General features: G+C 44.4%; 1 protein-coding gene across 1 annotated transcript; it reads left to right on the top strand.

Moving 5' to 3' along the window:
* Positions 1–10521: 10521 nt before the first annotated feature.
* Positions 10522–21491, top strand: LOC140408935 (fibroblast growth factor 9-like). The gene is made up of 3 exons (XM_072496840.1): positions 10522–10993; positions 12735–12838; positions 20317–21491. Exons 1-3 carry the CDS (start codon positions 10720–10722, stop codon positions 20560–20562), a joined length of 624 nt encoding a protein of 207 aa, XP_072352941.1. The 5' UTR covers positions 10522–10719; the 3' UTR covers positions 20563–21491.
* The last annotated feature ends 537 nt before the right edge of the window (positions 21492–22028 follow it).

Genomic DNA, 22028 nt, shown 5'->3' with positions numbered 1-22028 from the left:
ATTCTATATTAACATTTAAAATCAAATAAAAATTAATACAGGCTGCTAACAATAAAGATTGTTGATTTAATTAAATTAAAATATGATATAAGGAGATGGAGGCAGAAATATGTAAGTAAATGCGTAAAATGGCTAAAATACATAGAATAACCACGGGAGATTTTAGGGAAACCAAACTCTGAGATAAAGATTGAGAAGGATGTAAGACAAAGAACAAAGTAATAAATTGGGGGATTAAGGGTGATTTTGAGGAGATTAGAATGGAATTACTGTCAGAAAAATCAAAAGGGAAAAAAATTACTGACAGAAGTAATTGATCAGCTGTGGGAAGTATTTAAGCTAGTAATCAGTGGAGTCCAGGAGAAATTTATCCCACTAAAAAGCAAGAAAAACAAATCAGTAATGACATATCATGGACGAATAAGGAAATAGGAACAAATTGAAACTAAAGTAAAAGGTATAGACACCAAAGGAAAGGATGACAGATGGAATGCGAAAAGGTTAGGAAACAAATTTTAAAAATAGAAAGGCAATGAGAAACTACAAAGTTGTTAACAAGGAATATAAAAGGATACAGTAAAGCATTCTGCAGGCAAAAAAGCAGAAGAAAATTAGAATAGGATAGGACAACTAAAAGATGCATGACAAATTCAATGATAATACCAGCAAAATGTCAGAAATATTGAATAATTACTTTACCTTGATATTTACCAGAGAGACTAATGTTCTACACATAACACTAGAAAAATTGTCAAAAAATACTGAAGGTATTTAAGATAGAAGAGGATGAGACAATTAATAAACTAATCAAACATAGAGATGATAAAACCTCTGGTTCAGGTGAATTGCTCTCTGTACGTTAAAAGCAATTCAGGACGAGGTAGTAGACATTGGGTCGTTTCTCCGGGACAACTAACCAGAGGCAGGAGTTGCAATAGCTTACTAAATCGGGCGCGAGGGCAAAAATGTGATTCTCAAGGGCGTCAAACCCATTGCAAGTCTCCCAGCCCACCCCACTGGCCCTGATGAGGTACCCACCAGTCCCGAAGAGGCTCTCACCCAGAGCAGGCATGAGCATGTTAATAGCCATTCGAATTTATCTACATGTAAGTATCAGGCAGGATGTCTGATTCACCAGCCTCCTTGGATGCCTCAGTTCCCCCACCCCCCCTCCCCAGCTGGGAGTCATGCTGGCGTGAATAGGTGCAAGTCCTGACAAGCGGGGACCTGGCATCTTGCATCCCAAAAGGTTGCAAGGGGGTCAGTGCTCTCAGAACACTTGTCTCCAGGGTGCCGTGGGGTGGTGGGGATTATGGGGGCTTGGGCTGGACTAGAGGAACTCAGATCAGGGGTCCTTCCTAGGGTAGGTGTTGTTTGGCTGGTCTTCCCATCTGTAGCCTTGAAAATTATTAAAGTTTCAGCATGTCAAGTTTCAGTTTAAAGTCTTCCCTCTGGTGTGCTGGAATCTACCAGTATGTCAATATCAATGATCTGTAAGAAGAATGTGAAAGTGTTCTTTCTGTAGCGTTAGAACCTTTAAACTCTCTCCCAGCATGTCACTATCAAGTTGCTGTAAAAAGGTTAAAGTCTTCCCTTTAATGTTGTGAAAACCTTTGAAGTATTTTATCACAGTGAATTTCATTGCCCTTTAACTTTTTTGAGCCTCTGAGCATGCTTAGAAGTCTAGAAACTTAGAATTTTGTTTATAATCAATTACACAGTCCATTGGCTTTGACAAACCTCCTGATTGACAAATCGAGGTAATTTCAAAAGAAAGTATCCGTTGTTTATTCATATAGCTCGACATGGCCATTAACTCTACAGTGCTTCCTATTTTGAGCAGGTATTCTTTCTAAACTCAGTTTTTAAAATAACATGCTGGGCAGGATTTTCCATCCTACCGCACCAGGGGCTGGATTCTCCGATTTTGAGGCTATGTCCCCATGCCGGCATGGGAATGGTGGCAGTTTACGACAGGAAAAATGGCGTAAAACGGCCACCAATCCTCCGTTTGACTGGGGGCTAGCATCAAGGCAGCGTAGAGCACCCGACTCTAGCTGCCTGTTATAACCTGCCTGCTTACCACTGGACTAATGGCAATCCCACAATCCTTTGGGAGTATGAGTTTCCCCAATGAGGGGGAGGAGAAATCATTAGCAGATTCCCTGCATAAATAAAGCTGGTCAGTTTGGAACCAGCTAGAGAGGAGTGAGCAGCAAGGAGTTGCTGCTGCTGCTGCTGTGGTATATATATGTTATTGTCAATAAATGTTATTTCTTTCTATCATTCAACTCGTGCTGGATTCTTCGTGGCCCTCACAAAACTGGTGACGAGGGTTAAAGTGGATAGGTGTCTACGCTGCTGAAGCCATCTCCCTGGATTTTTGTTGGATACAGGTTGGAAGTTGTTTTTCTGTTACACCATGCCTCTGTATGGACGTTTGGATGTTTTTGATGCTGCGCTGGAAAGTTGGAACCAGTACGCACAACGGATGTGTTACTATTTCCAGGCAAACAACATCACCGAAAACGAGCGCCAGGTGGTCATTTTGCTCTCCGCCTGCGGCCCGCGTACGTTTGGGGTGATTAGGAACCTTACGTACTCAGCTGCGCCGGACACCAAGGCGTTTGATGAACTTGTGAACTTAGTGGGGCAACATTTTAACCCAACCCCATCCACGATAGACCAGCGTTACCGGTTTAATGCCGCTGAGAGGACCCCAGGAGAATTCTTTGCAGAGTTTCTATCCAGGCTATGCAGGATTGTGGAGTACTGTGACTATGGTGAGACCTTGTAAAAAATGTTACGCGACCGTTTGGTTTGCGGTGTTAACAATGCGGCCACCCAGAGAAAGTTGTTAACTGAGCCAACATTGACATTTCAACAGTCCATTCAAATAGTATTGTCCCGAGAGAGCGCAGAACAGGGAGTGCAGAAGCTACAAGGAATGGAGGTGCATGCCTTGAGGCGCAACCCCTTCTGTCGAAAAGTGTCTCCGCACACCCCTGCAGTATGTTGAGCGAGGCGATATCCCGATCGACGGCAGTGGCCGTCGGACATTCCTCCCCGAAGGGAGCGTTCTCCGGAACCAATGGACGAGGAGCCATGTCCGTGTCGGACTTGTGGGTGCCGACCTGTTGCGGACACCAGTCCTGGGGGCGCCAGAGGCGCCAATGTTCTGACAGAAACTGGGGCCAGCCCAGGGGCAGTACCTACAATTTGGATGAACCTGCGGCGACTACTCCCGAGGACGTGGAGACGGAGGACGACTACCTGCAGCTGCATTGTGTGGCAGCTCCCCGTGTGGCCCCCATTAAGGTGACAGTATGGGTCAATGGTCACCCGCTGGAGATGGAGTTGGACACTGGCGCAGCGCTCTCCGTGATCGCCGAGAGGACATTCGACCGCATCAAGCGGGGTAGACAGACACTTGAATTAACTGACATACAGGCCAGGTTGGCCACCGACACGGGGGAACCATTGGACATTGCAGGAACTATGATGACCCCTGTTGTTTATGGACACCTGCAGGGGCGTTTCCCACTTATCGTGGTGTGCGGCCACGGGCCCAGCCTGTTGGGTCAGGACTGGTTGTGCCATTTGCGGCTGCAGTGGCAGCACATCCTCCAAACAGGTTCTGGAGAGTTGACTGAGGTGCTAGGACGGTACCCAGATGTATTCCAGCCCGGTTTGGGAAAAATAAAAGGGGCCGTAACCGTATCCAAGTCGAACCAGGAGCCACGCAGCGCTATTTCCGGGCGCGCCCGGTGCCTTACACCTTGATCGAGAAGGTAGAAGGGGAGCTCTCTCGTTTGGAGACCTTGGGTATCAGCAGGCCTGTCCATTTCGCTGACTGGGCAGCACCAATTGTACCTGTAATGAAGCCAGATGCCACAGTTCGCTTATAAACTTACAGTGAATACGCTTCCCGGCTCGACCGATATCCAATGCCTCGCATAGAGGATCTCTACGCGGAGCTTGCAGGCGGGCTCTCGTTCACAAAATTAGATGTGAGTCACGCCTACCTACAGTTGGAGCTGGACCCTGCCTCCCGGCCATATGTAACTATCAATACACACCGAGGGCTGTATGAATATACATGGTTACCCTTTGGGGTATCCTCTGCCTGCGCTATTTTTCAATGCGCATGGAGGGCATCTTGAGAGGTTTACCGCGTATCGCTGTATACTTAGACGACGTTTTGATTACAGGGACGTCGGAGCAGGAACATTTGGAATATTTGGAGGCTGTCCTTAGACAATTTTCAGAGGCTGGAGTCCGTTTACATCGCACAAAGTGCGTCTATCAGGTGAAGGAAGTAGTCTATCTGGGTTATCGGGTGGACCGCGAAGGTTTGCACCCCGTCGCAGAGAAGGTGCGCACAATTCAACAGGCCGCCACCCCGACTGACACTTCACATCTTCGTTCTTTTCTCGGCCTCGAAAACAATTCTGGGAAGTTCCTCCCCAATCTGGCAACTACACTGGCTCCATTGCACCTTCTGCTAAAGAAGAATCACACCTGGGTTTGGGGTCAGGTGCAAGAAACCACTTTCCGGCGGGTAAAACAACAATTGTCGGCGTCTGGGTTACTAACCCACTATGATCCTGGAAAGCCTTTGCTCATCACGTGTGATGCATCCCCGTATGGTATTGGGGCCGTCCTGTCCCACAAGGTGGAGAACGGTGCCGAGCGGCCGATAGCCTTCGCCTCCCGCACATTGACTGCAGCGGAAAAGAAGTACGCGCAGATCGAGAAGGAGGGCTTTGCGGTGAAACGCTTCCACCAGTATGTGTATGGCCGCGACTTCGCTATCGTGACTGATCATAAGCCTCTGCTGGGACTTTTCCGAGAGGATAAGCCAATACCGCCCATTGCTTCCGCACGGATCCAGCGCTGGTCTTTGTTGCTCGCCTTCTCTGGAGCACAAACCAGGAACCCAGAGAGCGAATGCCGAGCACTGAGCCGATTGCCTTTATCGACCGGCCCCATGTCGACCCCCACAACTGGTGAGGTGGTTGCAACCCTAAATTTTATGGACTCCTTGCCTGTCACGGCATCACAGATCCGTGATTGGACCCAGACGGAGCCAGTCCTGTCAAAGGTTTGGCACATAGTCCTGTATGGTGGGCAGCATAGACAGCTCCCAGGCGAGTTGCGGGCATTTTCCTCCAAGCTGTCAGAATTTAGCGTGGAAGACGGTATCCTCTTGTGGGGGACGCGTGTGATTGTCCCGGAAAAAGGACAGGAGCTGATACTAAGGGACTTGCACAATGGGCATCCGGGTGTGACCAAAATGAAAATGTTGGCCCGGAGTTATGTCTGGTGGCCAGGCCTCGACACCGACTTTGATAAGGTGGCCCAAAACTGCTCCATTTGCCAGGAGCATCAGAAGCTTCCGCCGGCCGCATCCCTACATCACTGGGAATGGCCAGGGCGGCCTTCGGCGTGCTTGCATCCGGATTTTGCAGGCCCTTTTCAAGGATCCATGTTCCTTCTATTAATTGATGCCGATTCTAAATGGTTAGAGGTGCATAAGATGGTAGGCACAACGTCTTGCGCAACAATCGAGAAGATGCGTTTGTCTTTCAGTACGCATGGCCTACCCGAGGTGCTGGTCACGGACAACGGCACTCCGTTCACAAGTGAGGAGTTTGCGAGGTTCATGAAGATGAACAGCAGATGCCATATCCGCACCGTTCCATACCACCCGGCTTCCAATGGGTTGACGGAGTGCGCAGTGCAGACATTCAAACGAGGCCTAAAGAAGCAGTCTTCCGGGTCTATGGACATGAGACTGGCTCGTTTTTTGTTTTCATATAGGACCACTCCACATGCGCTGACTGGGGTAGCTCCCATGGGACTCCTATTGGGCCGGAGACTTCGCACCCTCCTTAGCATGGTTTACCCGGACATTGGCGCAAAAGTACGCCGCACTCAAGAACGGCAGGGACATGTTTTTTCTCGGCATCGGCCGATTCGGCAGCTTGCACCCAGTGACCCAGTGTTCGTTCGAAATTTTGCTGGTGGTGCCCAGTGGGTCCCTGATGTTACCTTTTGCCGAACGGGCCCTATCTCTTACCAGGTGCAAGCCCAGGGTCATCTCCAGCACAAGCATGTAGACCACGTTCGGTCCAGAAGACCACCTCTTCCAAAGATTCCCCGCCGCCGGAGCTCATTTCTACAGCCGCAGAGACCAGACACAGTGGAGGATCATCTTCACGATCTTCCTCTGGTGCCGCACTCAAAGCCTGCGCAGGTCGTTGCAGAAACGCGTGGAGATAGAGACGCTGACATGACGGAGGCAGTGGAGATGGAGACACAGGAGATGGAGACACAGGACGCCTCAGAGGGGAGTCCTCAGGCCCACGGGCCGTGGATGTACAACTGTTACGCCGTTCATCACGGAAGCGCCGTTCTCTAACTCGTTACACACCGCCCGATCCAGCGCCTCATGCAAATGGTGACCGGCCTGCAGCAAAACTAGTCTGACACCCTCCTTCGCCAGGGTCTTCGGTGGATTCCTTGGACTTTGGGAGGGAGGGATATTATAACCTGCCTGCTTACCACTGGCTGGGGACTAATGGCAATCCCACAATCCTTTGGGAGGGTGAGCTTCCCCAATGAGGGGGGCGGAGAAATCATTAGCAGATTCCCTGCATAAATAAAGCTGGCAAGTTTGGAACCAGCTAGTGAGGAGTGAGCAGCAAGGGAGTTGCTGCTGTTGTGTGTATATATGTTATTGTAAATAAATGTTATTTCTTTCTATCCTTCTACTCGTGCTGGATTCTTCGTGACCCTCACAAAACTGCCAATATGGCCCGGAGAATTTTCGTGTTCGTGGCCTCGCATGTGCACGGCGGCCGTGCAACATGGCTGCGGCTGCTCGCTGACCCAGCCTGAAAAATAGTGTCCCCCCCCTTTGGCCAGCTCGCATGCCCCTGACCAACCCCTCAACAGTGCCCCCAACCCCTGGCAAAGTTCCCCTGGTTGCGGATTGGCCCTCCACCGACTGTGGCGGCGCTGGACGGAGTCCGCAGCTGACATGCCGACTTCCCGACAGATGAGGCCACACGTAACCAATGCCATCAGGAACTCGGCAGGTCAGGCGCGGAGAATTGGGGGATGGACCTCAGGCAATGTCCTGAGGCCGTCGATACAGCGCACGGTGCACTCTCCGAGTATGCCGCTTTGGAGGGGGTGGAGCATCGTAAAAACGGCAGTGCCCCGATTCGGTTGTTGAACGGAATTCTCCGGCCGATCGCCGAATGCGGTTTTGGCGTCGGCGACCGGAGAACTCCGCCCCAGTTTACTGGTGCAGTGCGCCCCCGCCAGTGGCGGGATTCTCCCTCTCTCCAGCTGGGAAATGAGGTTTCCCATCATGGGCAGCCCAACGCCGTCGGGAAATCCCCGAGCGTGGGTGCACTGCCGGCGTAACGGAGAATCCCTACAGCAGAGAATCCAGCTCACTGTCTCTTTGGTCTGAAGAGCTTCTGAGAAAGACCAGTGGGGGGCAGCACTCAGACAGAGCACCTGGTGAGACCACTGTGGTTAGAAAGAACACCTGCTCAAAAGAAGAAGCACTTCAGAATTAAGTAGTTACTCATGCATGCACCATTACATAACCTTTACATGAGTTGTTATATCACCTCAAGGTGCTGGTACTTTGCATAGATTGTCGATTTTTATATTAACTGCTGATTCTTTTGCTACAATTTGGAGTTATTCCCTTCAAATTTACACTTGTAATATCAAAGTTTGCAAATGCCATATGCTTTGTCTTTCTGTAGTCACTGTTGTTTTCTTTGCCAGTATGTCACCCCAGTCTGACACCAACATAATGTCGTAACAAGAAATGAAAAAAAACTTTCCATGTATTATACATAATAATTGTTAGAAAACAAACATTGACATATACTTTACGGAGGCCTCGGGTTCTTTTTTTCATGCAAAATGACCTGGTGGCCTGTAAAGTTCTGCATCATCATTGGATGATTCTGCCAATGCCCAGGCTGCAATATCTAAAAACATTGACCTTAATCAATCTCGTTCAGTGTCTTCAAAATGCCGTTCCTCTAATATAACAATTCATGACAGGTAATAGCAGGCAGGATCCAGTGATTAGGTTACGTGAGGTTACTGGTATGACAACGAAGAACACAAATGAAACATGAGATTTACTGATGACTGCATCTTGCATTGAGATCAGCAACAGAAGAGTTTCTGCGAATGTGTGCTCACTCCATCAGCTGACCCATTTGATTTGATTTGAATACAGCCTAGTGATTTAGAAAGGCACTTAACCAACATCTTGGACGGAGGGGTTTGCCCACTGCTTCCCCCTATCTTAATTTTATTCCATGCCTATGCACACTTTGGCATGCAAGCAAACTCGGGATTGCGTACCCTCCGAAATTAATCAGCTTGTTCATTATTTCACTTAAGATCGATCTGGTACGAAATGTTATTTCTAGATAATCAAGTCTGGGCAATCGGTCTAGAAATCTACTTGTAATTATTAAACCTGCAACTGTATTTGTCAGCGTATATCATGTGTCGTAATTGGTATGCCAAAACACAAATTGGCACAAGACTCTAGAAATAGAATAACGCCTAGGAATGATTGAAGACGATTTGAAGGAGTCTAAGCAATCAACGAAATGACTGCCTTGTCATCATTCGCTTGGTAAACATCATTTTCGATGTAATCAAGCAATTTTCACATTTAGTACGGAAAATGTTCAAGGTGGCACCCAATTTCGAGGATAAACATTGATCAATTATGTTGCATGATACATTAATCTGTGGATTACATTGTATCTACACCAAAAACAGCGCTCTGCCTGAGTGATGCGTTACATTGAAGAGTACAATCGTTTCCGGGTGGAAGAACCGCACCGCCAACTATTGCGTCTTCATCTTCAAGTAGTCATAAAATCTGCTTTGAGAAGGTAATGTTTGAATATGGGATTTTTCCAAACTTTGATCTGCTCGCTTTGATTTCACACTACAATCAAACAGAAATTTCAAAGAGCTGATCAGTGGAAGTGTTAACATTTCAGTTATTATGTTGACACAGACATGCTTTGAGATTGCAATTATCGCGGTTAGCGAGTCCCATCACATGACATCATAGTTTACAAAGTGCAATAATACAACAGACACCTGTTATGAGGTCGTTGATACTCGTTTTGTGTAATTCATCATTACTGTTTAAGACAAAAATACAATTAAATTGGAAATCTCTCCATTGCTGGAGCATCGCCAGTTTGATGCGTACGCACACGCACCCTTTAAAGTAGCTTTTGGCATCTGCCCTCATGCTGTGTGGAAGAATTGTTCTTGACAAGAGAGTTAATTGAAGCAATGGAGTTATTTATCTCGTTTATATATATATATATGACCAAGGTGACCGCCGGAAGAAGGGACCCATTTCATTGATGTAGGAACCAGGGTGATTATTGCAACTAAACCGAACAAGACAAACTTTGCTCTAAATATTAAATAAATACTTTAGGATAGTGTCTGAGAGTACTCTTATATTGCCCCAAATGATTATGATGCTATTTGTGATATACTACATTCTGGGATTAAGAAAGGACATACTACATTTATTTTTTCAGCCCTTTGTTAAGAATTCTGTTTCAGTACTTCCTGGGATTGTGGGTCTGATAGATGCAGACACCAATACTTCCATCCCTGGATTGTTTCCAGGCCAGATCCTGGCAAATAAAGGGCTAAAGCACAATACTAAATCCACCTATCTTTCTTTTTAACCATGAAACGATTTCGAAATGAAATTACACATCCCATTCCGGATGGGAACACATTAAAGTTTTTAAAAAAAAACTATGAAGTTCAGATTTTGAGCGCGGCTCAGATTGCTTTTCTGCGTTTTGAGAAATCGCTTTAGCGACACTGGAGTACGTGATTTACCAGAACTTAGAGGATGTGATTTACCAGCATTCGAGTGTGTTATTATATCATTGCTGCATTCGCGATTGAAGTTTGGTTTCAGAAATCACTGGGTTATTTTTTTCACGCGTTAATGTGCCTGGGCAGGTACATGTCTCAGGTAACGCCTCCACTTGTACCGTCCCTTGCACCTGTTCCACGTAATGCACACACATCAAGCAGTACTTATTAAATCAAACTGCCCGAAGTTTATATAAAATGCATGTCTTAGACCAGGGAAATAACTCGAATATATTATCATCTTGAGCAAAAGGTAAGAGAAGACTTCCCAACGGCTTTCAGCACCAAATTCGTGAGAATGGAGATTCTGAGTGCAGCTTATTATTCCTTTGTGCATTGTCAATATCCCAGTGATCTTGTTAGTCTGTTGAACGTTGTGTAAGATTTCGTTGTCTTGTGGCCTGCAGTTGACAGTAAATAAATACAAACTTTGGCCATCTGAATGAGACGAGTTTATTAGCATATACCCAGAGGGCTTATTTACATACGGTGTGTATATAAACAGTCGGCTAATCTGATCCGTTTCATAACAGCACCAAACTAGAATATGTTCGTTCCGGCGCTAAGCCTCCGCGCTTTAAAGAGCATGGAATAGGCAGTGGAATACTCAGTGAAAACCAAATTGTCAGGGTCGTAACCTTTCATTGGGTGATCCTTGTTTTATTTTTGTGTGTCCCCCCCCCCCCCCCCCCGTTTTCTACTTTAGCCGTGGACAGTTTTCTTGGTTGTGGTCAGCGACTCAGCATGGCTCCGTTAGCCGACATCGGGAGCTACTTGGTGGGTCTGGACGCTGGGCACATGGCGGCTCCATTCTTTCTCCCTGCGGCGGACGCCCCGGTCTTGCTGAGCGATCACCTCGCCCAGACCGAAAGCAGGTTATCGCGGAGCACCAGCACGGACTTAGTGCATCTGCAGGGAATTCTGCGAAGGAGGCAGCTCTACTGCAGGACTGGCTTTCATTTGGAAATCCTTCCAGGTGGAATAGTGCAGGGGACCAGGCAGGACCACAGCCGATTCGGTAGGTATGCCTTTAAAAAAAAAGACAACACATCTGTATCTTCGTCAATTTTCCTTCTGCACTAAACTTTACGTGTGTTACTAAATATAGAAACGCAAAAGACTGGTTTATTCCGATCCCAATCAGAAAGACATTTATCCAAATTGCTTCGGGTTTGTCACTCTGCTGGCATCTCCGCTCTGTTTTTAGTCAACTGGTTGCTGCTAGTTCTTTATGCATCAGTGCACTTTGCAGGAATACATTAATCGTTGGTGATTTCCACGGGTTTTGTGGGTATTAAAATACCTGGATGAATATTTGCAGATTTAGATATGTGTTTCCACTCGGTTGTATTATTTTGATTTATGCTTCATGTTAGAATTCAGATTCACAGAATAGTTACGGTGCAGAAGGGGGGCATTTGGCCCATCGTCTCTGCACCAGCTCTCCGAATGAGCATCGTGACTTCTTAGTGCTACTGCCCTGCCGTTCCCCTGCAATTCTCAGTCTGTTACAAAGGCCGGAGAAATGGATGAATATCATTGAAACACTTGCCCTGTCCGATACAAATATGTGCCCCCAAATTGAATACTGTTACTTTTATTTTAGGAGGGGGTTTGGGGGTTCTGGGACGGTCATCAAATAAGTTAATAATCATAATAACCTTTTTTACTTTTGCTTGTCACTTTTGCTTGTCATTTAAACAACTTTCTGAGGTCACGACATCAGTGCAGAGATATAATTCAGACTTTCAGGACATCAAACAAATTGAGCAATTCTAAACGCCTCACTTTGATTCTGCCCTTATTCCCCATCTGACTGATGTGGTCTGGACAGGAGATGAATCACACTTTCAAACAGCAATGATTCCACAAACGTCTGAGCTACACGCAATATCTTCACCACGCCGTGTGGCAATGACGTTGAGTCAATGAAAATTTTTTTAAAAAATGATAAGATCCCCTAATTCAGTACAAAATGAACGCCCTGTTTGCAGAATTGGAATAGAGGGAGCGGGTTTATATTTCACAATGGAGCGATCCTCAGCGGCGCAGGCGAGGACACTGCACAGCGTTCAATATTTGGAAAAATGCTGCGAAACGTGTTAAATGAGAGCGGTGCAGAGCCACGGGCGTGAGATCACTGCTCGCATTCCCCCAGCCTCTCAAATACCGATCGGAACAGGCCATGCACTGCGGACCTAGCACCTGAATGCTTAATCTTTGGATTCGAACCAGAATAACGTATCCGCGATATATGTATCCCCTTTCGCACTCAGCCCACAGACACCTGAACTAATGTCACGGATAGTTCCCAGAGTTGGGAGATTCTCCAACTTGAATTGGCCCGGGAAGCAGCATGGGCATGAGTTTAGAATTCGGACATTTTTTTGTCCGGCGTCTTCTTGTAAAAATCCTAAATGAAACTCCCCTTCCTGCCGTGTTGAACTCCGGAGTTATCAAGGGAGCGATATGGAATGGTGCCCAAAGCATCTTCGCTTTTTGGCAGGCGCCTGCGGAACTTCGCGAGACTATGCCGGTCACGTTATAATCCCAGAATTATACAACCACTTCAAGAAACCGTTGTTTGTGTTATTGAGCACACAATACAGTGCTATCCCCCTCTGACCATTGTTCCGATGTGTTAGTACAATTCAGAAATATTGCAGCAGAACGCGCCATCGTCTTTTCATTTAAAAAAAACTTATTCAAAATGACTTTGAAATGCAAATTGTTAAGCCTTTCCTCACTCTGTTTTCTAGGGATTCTGGAGTTCATCAGTATAGCTGTGGGGTTGGTCAGCATTAGGGGAGTGGACAGTGGTCTGTACCTGGGAATGAACGATAAAGGAGAACTGTATGGCTCGGTAAGTAATGCTATGTATTCAAACTGGCCCGAAAACATTGCACCAGGAAAAACTCAAATATTGGAGTGTGAACATTTTGTGACAATCCTTGTACCAGTTATACTGTATCGTAATACCATAAAAGCGCAACACACTTTACCCGGTGCTATAGTTGCTGCTTATAGTTGCTGAAAGATTTAAAGTAGTTGTATTAGAGGGAGAATACAAGAGGACCAGAGAACTATTCGTCAACAAGCATCGTGATTTATATTGTTGCATATCCCAAAATCTTAGTTTATATCACTTTTGAGTTAAGCAATAAATACTGGAGTAATGTAGAGGAGCGTCTGTGTTCATGCTCATTGTTTTTGTTTAAAGCTATGGTTATTCAGTCGTTAGTTTGCATTAAAACATATTTATGTTAGTTTCTCAAATATCTTCAAAAACATCAAAATAAGCAATTGTATATTTATTAAATATGATTTTTAAATTCTCCATCTTTGTCTTGTACCTGTTGAATGGAGATTGTGTCTTGCTGGGGATAGAAAGGTCTATTATTCCTGGGCAACTAGGATTAATCTGGCCTGAAAATGTTGCTTGAATTCTGATATATAATAAAAAGAAAGTTTAAGTTTTAGAAGGCACAATATGTACTCTGCCAATGTTTCCACTGCAAGTTTGGCTTTTGATTTCTAAGTTTGTTATATAACTATCCAGAAACAAACTATCAGATAACTGCTGTTTTAAGGATCTTACTATGTACCGAGTACATTGCATTCTTAATCCAGCTGTCATGAAACTTAAGTCAACAGGTTTGAAAATTCAATACTAATTAATACAAATTAAGCAATTTTGCTCAGATGGATAGTAAGTGTAGATCATCCTAGTAACAAAAATAACACTTTGGTTCAGTGGGGATCACAACTGAGACTCTGATTAGGGAACATTACAGGGAGGTGGAGTTGGCATCTGCAGCTAAACTGAGTTTCTAATACTGCCACTGCAAGGAGACCACACAAGGGCTGTTGGCATGTTTTGTTCCAATTAAATGCTACCCAGGTTATGACAGAAATATACCTAGCTGGAATATTAATCATAGAATCATAAAATCTCTACAGTGCAGAAGGAGGCCATTCAGCCCATCTGAATGCCCCAACCCTCTGAAAGAGCGTTCTACCCAAGCCCACTTCCACGCCCTCTCCCAATAACCCCTTAACCTAAAGGGGCAATTTAGCATGGCCAATCTAACCTGCACATCTTTGGACTGTGGGAGGAAACCGGAGCACCCGGAAGAAACCCACACAGACCCGGGAAGAAAGTGCAAACACCACACAGACAGCCGCCCAAGGCCAGAATTGAACCCAATGCAGGAAGTGGATTGTTAAAGTGATCGGTACATTTTGTAATTACATTTCCTGATTGGCGACTACTTTGGTATTATGAAGGTAAAATAATATGCACCAATCTTGTCATATTAAAATGGAAAACTTGCTAGTAATTAGATAACATAATGGGATGAATATTGTTGCAGTTGTAACAGTAATGCTGGCAAATTAATACAATTTATTGAGACCATTGCAGTAAATACTGGCTAAAAATAAATAATGATCATGTGCATAAATAATTCATAGAATGGAAAGTTCATTCTAAGCCCCAATATTTTCATTTATTAACAATCAAATTATTATCTACATGTCTTTTTTCCTGTAGTAGACTTAACCTCCAGCAGGTGGTGACTAAATGACAATTCCCTGCAGCAACATCTGGCTGTGCTGTGCTGTGTGATCCATTAAAAACCCTTCCTTTTTAAAGAAGTAAATCTAATTTTGCATTGCATATTGATGTAAGAATGGATCATTTTATACCAGTCTATTCAACACATCATAAATATTACATTCCAAAAAACAAGAATAAAACTATCTAAATGAATTAGCTTTTATTTAATGACTGAATATAGATTTATTATTGTGGTTAGGTTTTTGGAAGAATTGCCTGGTTATTGAACAAGGTTTGGCGCAACAAATTAATGCAGCCTAACAATCATACTAACAATCATACTTTTGGAAAGAAAACAAAAATAACATGGTGGGGTCACTGTTGACACTATAACTACAACAACGTGGTGAATTTGACATATCAAAATTGGCACTACTGCCACTGCAGAGTACGTATGTGAAATCTCATGATGGCATGATGCTAACCTGACATCATCACTCTAGTCCCCGATGATATGAAGCCAGGCAGGTGCCAAAATCGTCAGCTCACTTGATATTTTGGAAGAACTAAGCTTTGTCACTGTCTGATAGGCTGAGATTTCACATTGCCCATGCCAATACTCGGTGGGTTCATGGAACAAATGTTCAGAGGGAGTTATCCAAGTGTGAGGATGTATTTCAAAGGTGAATAGAAAGGCTGAAAGTGGGACCATGGCTGACTTAAAGTCTGCTGGTGAAGATGGAAGAATTTACCAGTGTTACAAGTTACTTTAATAATCACTCTGAGCTTTCAATGGAACATTAGGGAAGAGATAGGTCCCAAGTGAATTTTCTGTACCCCAGTTTGGGCCTTTACGATCACTGTCCCCAAGGGTATTTTCCACTTTGGAGGAGGCTCCTCCTTCAGTAAGAAGGAGAGGAGAAGGTGAAGAAGAAGGAGGAAGGAAGCTGGTTGGTGATAGCATGGTCCAGGAAATTGCGGAACCTGCTGCTGAACAAGGACCTGCAGACGACAGACAGCAGTAGCAGGCAGGTGGATGTCGAAAATGGCACTACCCTGCCAATAGATATACTGGCAAAGATTGACATACATCCAAATATCAGAGAACCAGTACCTGGGAAGATTGCGTCTCTCCAGGGCGATAGTCATATCAAAATGTGTAATATGTTTGTTGGAGAGATTGCCCCAACTAAATTATGTTGGTTGATTCCCTGTGGTATTGAAGGTAACAATGGCCTGAAAAGTTTTCACCTCGGGGTCCTTCCAGGCATCATCTGAGTTCTTTGTTGTATTTCGCAACCAGTAGTCCATCATTGTATGAACGTTTTTACAGATGTGCCCAGTTGTGCCCATGAGTACATTTCATGCGAGTCAAGCAGACTGAGTAAGAGGTTTGCTGACATTGCAGGATTCCCAAAATGGGTTGTAGATTGCAGACATGTAGCGATTAAAGCATCATTGGGACAACCAGTGGCATTCGTGAACAGAAAAAGTTACCATTCCATCGATGTGCAGTTTGTACGTGAACATAGGTAAAGGATAATGTAGATCTGTGCACACTATCCTGACAACAGTCATGATGCCTATATCGTCAGGCTTTCCCGAATACCAGGAATATTCTGTGCATCAGAACCTTTGGGCAGCTTCTGGTTGACAAGCTCATGACACCAGTTGGAAAATTATGCACTGATAAGCCAGGCAGGAGGTACAATGAGAACCATGCTTCAACCAGGCCCATCATTGATCTGCTCAAAATGAGATATCAATGTTTGGATGATTCAGCTGGTGCTCTTCAATGCTCTCCTGCTCGACTCTGACTTATGGTCATGGTATGCTGTGCCTTGCACAACCTGGTGTACCAAAGAGAGGAAAATGTGGTGGAGGAGGGTCGACTGAAGTGAGCCTCATCAGCTGATGAGAAATCTGGGGATGGGTTTGGTGATGGGGAGGCTGTGCTATACCAGCTAGCTGTGCAACTCGGTGCTCAAGATGCTTTGGATGCCAGAGAGATGTGAGATTCTCCACTAATGTGAAGATTTAACGAGCAGTCAGTGGGGCAGCACGGTAGCATGGTGGTTAACACAATTGCTTCACAGCTCCAGGATCCCAGGTTCGATTCCCGGCTTGGGTCACTGTATGTGTGGAGTCTGCACGTTCTCCCCGTGTGTGCGCGGGTTTCCTCCGGGTGCTCCGGTTTCCTCCCACAGTCCAAAGATGTGCAGGTTAGGTGGATTGGCCAAGCTAAATTGCCCTTAGTGTCCAAAATTGCCCTTAGTGTTGGGTGGGGTTACTGGGTTGCGGGGATAGGGTGGAGGTGTGGGCTTGGATAGGGTGCTCTTTCAAAGAGCTGGTGCAGACTCGATGGGCCGAATGGCATCCTTCTGCACTGGAAATTCTATGACTCTATGACTCTATTTTGATCTACTAGACTCTTTTGGGCACCCTCACCATCTCTTGGTACCTCCACCTCATCAGTGCCAGGGCTGCCTGTGCCTGTACCAATATAGAGATACCAAATGAAACTGATCAGAGTGGTACAAATCCCTTAAAAGCATGTCGTCAATTCGAACCAAAGTCATCACATCACAAACATTAAACATTAATGCAGCAGGAGCTACAGCTACACAGAACATTAACTTGTTGGCAAAATAAATCAAGAAATTTCAGAACTAACAAAATAAAGCAATCACCCATGTGGACCCATGTCTGACTAATATGGTATTTTCCTAAATCTTTTCTGGGTGCTCCAGCATGGTGCTTCTGCATCACTGGTGGTTATGCTGAAAACAGGCTGCTTACCGTTATTCTCTTTTGCCTGGAGTGACTTTGATAGGCACTCTCTGGTGGCCGAAGGCTGAGAAGGCTGCCCAGTGACAGGAGGCTCATCTATCACCATAGCACTCTGAGATATTTGTTCAATAATAGACGGATGGAGGAGAGGCTGTCTCCATCAGAGGTGCCCCTCCGGTAGTAACAGCGGATCCTCATCCACCGCCATTATATCAATTTGATCCCTCCCTGCTTTCCTGAGAAGAACCAGGGTGTGGCCACAGATTCAGGTGCCTTGTTTCCCTCTTGCCTTGGTTCTGGGCTCCGGAGTTCAGAGACGAGGTGATGGAGTACAGGTCAGAATACATACGTTGCAATGGCGTAGTGGTGTTACCACTGGACAAGTAATACAGTGACCCAGGGTAATGCTCTGGAGACCCGGGTTCGAATTCCACCATGGCAGATGTTAAAATTTGAATTCAATAAAAGAAATCTGGAATTAAACGTCTAATGTTGACCATGAAATCATTGATTTATTGTAAAAATGCATCGGGTCTATTAGTGCTCTTTAGGGAAGGAAGTCTGCCATCCTTACCTGTTCTGGCCTACATGTGACTCCAGACTCCAAGTGGTTGAATTTTAACTGCCTTCTGAAATGGCTCGCAAACCATTCAGTTCAGGGCAATTATGGATGGGCAATAAATGCTGGCCCAGCCAGCGACGCCCACATCCCATGAACAAATAAAAACCATGACTCTCCATGACATTCATCAGTCTCTCAATGGAGGAAGCCATACATTCTGAAGAGCAAATGATCGCAGTGCTCTTGGCCTGGATGGACTCCTCCACAGTCTGTGCCAGTACATGCAATGCCCCTGGAATCATTGCCGCATCTCTATATACCTCACGCTGTCATCCAGAATCTGCCACCTGATGTATGATCCCAGACGCTTGTCATCAGTCTGAGGCTCAGCATCTAGGTCCCCTCCAACACTCCTCCAGGTTCCAAAGGCCTGTTCCATCTCCATTTCCAACAGCTGGTCTTGTGACTGTGATGTGCTCTCACCAGTGTGTAGATTCATTTGGGCTGACTCGTGCATTCCACCGAGGTTCATGTAGCTGTGCTGGTGTTGGCTGTATAGCAAGGATACAATGCTGAACCTGCTAAGGCCCTTCTCCTTAGGTACTAACTTTGGTCCATCAGGGAATGGTGGCTTCAGCTGCAATGTTTACCTGTGCGAGAAACAAACAAAGAGTCTGAAGGGCACCAACATCATTTGAAATTACTGCACAGAGACACACTTGCTAAAAACACACACTTGCGCCATTCAGAGAAGGTAACCAGGGTTTAAACTTCAGCCTATTCAACAATGAGACACACAATTGTCCCCAAATTCTGCAAGCTTTCAAATATAAAGCCCATCAAGGCTACCTCCCCACTAACTTGCCCAGTTTCTTTCCATCCCTCCATCAGCCTTTTGTTTGTGGGAAAGAGATCTGTACCTTAGAATTTCACCACCCGGACCGTCCTCCAACCTCACCTCGCCCAACTCTGAGACTCCACTGATTCCGCACTTCCTCCTGTAGAGTGGTGAAAATGGCTGTGTTGGCTTGTCCTGGCATTAGGTGCCCACTTCTCCCACAAATATAAAAGGACATTCTAATGAATATGCTGTACAAAATCATGCTTTTATTTGTGTGCCGAACATTTCCTTTATTGGCAGCCAACAATTCGCAACATTCCTTGCTAACTAACAGGTGTTGCAGGTCATAAACCCACCACCACCCCCAGAATACCCTGGTGCCATGCAGAGTGGGCCTTTCTGCCTCATGCCACCTTGTGCACTTGGGCAAGCCACTAAGCAATCCTATACTTGACACACCCTCACACTCTTCCTTATATGTTAATCTGCAAATTGTTTGCACACTCACCCTGGTAGATCATCATAAGAGGCATTTGAGCCTCTTACAGAACTGCAGTCATGTCCTTTGGATGATTCCATGGCTGCTGATTACCGTTGTAACCTCGTTCCAGGCTGCTTTGGTCATCATCAAACTGTGGGACCGTCTTGGGTCTGCACTCCTTCCACAGCTTCTTCCTTCATTCTTCCAGACATATAGTGGCCTTACCGCTTCTGTTGAGAGGCAGACAAAGTTAAAGGTGTAATTGTAGTCTTCTTCTGAACACTTGTCATTCATAAGGGGAATGGGATAGGTGTGCTCAAATGTTCTTTCACCCCTTGCATGGATCTTTAATGCTATATTGCTGACACAATGGCTACCACAATGTTAAAACAAGTCTTACCTGCTGCTACTCCAAATGTTCAATGGATTGAATGGACAGTCTTATTGATTAAAACGACTGCCTTAAAATGAATACCTTTGCTGCGGATGCCACCAACCCTTGCCAGGGTGTCTTTAAAAAGGTGGCTTTGATTGACTTCTGGTTCATGGCCTGACCTCTCTCTCTCTCTCCAGTCATCCTGGCCTATAGGTCCGATTGGGCATACTGTCCACCTTTCCCTTAGCTAGTTGACTGGATTCCTGCTGGGCAATTAACTACAAGACGCCTTTTTCAGCATCTTTAAAAGTAGGAGTCAGCGATCCACCCACTTTCGGGTGAGATCACCCTTCCTCCCCCAACCCCAACCGACCATTCCCCAGTTCCCCAATAGGTATTTCTTACAGGTTTTCTACTTTTCAAAATGCAAATATTTATTGAGGTAGAACTTTCTGATACTTCACCTGGGTATATTGCATTGCCTGTGTACAGCACATAGGGGAAAATTGAGTAAGGGCATTGCATACCTTATGGAAATCTGTCTGATTTCCTGTCCATTAATTTAAATGGATGACTAATGTATTATCACTGAAGTAAATTTGTCAACATGGTCAAGATACAGCAATTAATCTTTTCTATAATCTTGCAGAAAATTGTAAAGAGTTAGCATTTCAATCTAATATTTACCTGCAGTTATATTACATGTCTTAATTTGCTATTATTTTCCTTTTAGGAAAAACTGACAGCAGAATGCATCTTTAGAGAACAATTTGAAGAAAATTGGTACAACACATATTCTTCGAACCTGTATAAACACAATGACACAGGACGACGGTATTTTGTTGCACTCAATAAAGATGGATCTCCAAGAGATGGGAGTAGATCCAAAAGACATCAGAAGTTTACACATTTCTTGCCAAGACCCGTGGATCCTGAGAAAGTCCCTGAACTCTATAGAGATTTATTAGGATATAGTTGAAGCTGTTCAACATCTGAAGAAGAAGAATTATTTATCCTGATCTTCACAGGAACAACGACGTAGAACAACAGCATCCTACAGCTGCATGCAGTTGGGAGAATGGATTGAAAAGGATGCCCAGTCAGAGATGTGGCCTTAGATTCTGCAAATGAGAAGCACTTCAGATGTGCAATTACCTTTTCAGGATTTTACACCTTAAAACTATGAGTTCACAATTTACTAACATCAGTAATGTTATATTATAGCAGCAGATGAAGGGAAGATGCATGTTTTGATCATAGACTTTAATCTATGGTGCTGCTGGTGCCTTCTCTCTGGGATGCAAGTTGACATTGCAGTGCCACAAAAATGCCCCTTCATGTTACTGTCGTAAAACACCACCTGGGCTTGGTGCAGATTGAGCAAAGCGTCATCCTAAACTATCCAATATGAAGACCACTCGACTATTTACTCTTACCACAGAGTATCAGAACAATGAAAGAATTACGTTTAGCACATTGGTATGACTTCCATCAAAAAATGATGGGCAGAACTTAAACTTACATAGTTTCGGGCAACTTTGGACAGGAGTCTTTTTTACAGTTCTTTTGGGATGGATGTATTTATACAATTTCAAATCACATATATTTATTTTATATAATTATTTATTAAGCAGAGTTTATTTTTACTGAGAAATGTACAGATGAGATAAGAAAACGCAAAATGAACTGTGCCAATATTCACTCAGAGGGTTCTCTCAATGCAAGCAGTAATTACTGCAATAATGCAACAAACGTACTATCCATAGACTTTCCTTTCAAGGAACATTTTTTATTACCTATAATAATCTATATGTAGATGTCTCTTGACTGTACCATGAGAGAAGCATCAGTTTCTTTTTATTTTATAAAGAATCCTTTCCAGTTCTGTGCTGAATGCAGTACACATTTAAAAAGGGAATTAAAGTATTGAAAATGTTTTACCGACAGTGTCTTCTTTCATCTTAAGATCTAACAAATGAAAGAACAATCATCTTCATGATTACGTTTTTTAGGATTGAGTAATACCATAAGGTCATCTAACAGAACTTTTTGTTGAATTAAATTTTTTCTTGTTTTAGATAAAATGAGATGGATTTAGTTCATTATTATGTTTGAAATTGTATTTTTGTTTCATACTTATGTAGAATGGCAGCCCGGAAAGTATATTTTACTCATAGTTGACACATCACCATTACTACACTGTTCTCCATTTTTTAAAGGAGCAATTATTAGCGAGTTGATGAAGTGATTATTTATTGCCTTGTTTGATATATTTTTCTGATCCACTCTTACATTTGGTTGTGAACCAACTCCATTTTTGAAACATTTACCAGATAGGGAGACATTGAATATTTGAAAAACATTTACAGTTCTCCACATATTGTGAATACCGAAGTTAGCAATTATTCAAACAAGGACAAAATGAAAATAAATGTAGATTCTTCA

This window comes from Scyliorhinus torazame, chromosome 3, assembly GCF_047496885.1.
Source record: "Scyliorhinus torazame isolate Kashiwa2021f chromosome 3, sScyTor2.1, whole genome shotgun sequence".
NCBI classification, from domain to species: Eukaryota; Metazoa; Chordata; class Chondrichthyes; order Carcharhiniformes; family Scyliorhinidae; genus Scyliorhinus; species Scyliorhinus torazame.
This window is presented reverse-complemented; position numbering and strand designations above follow the sequence as displayed.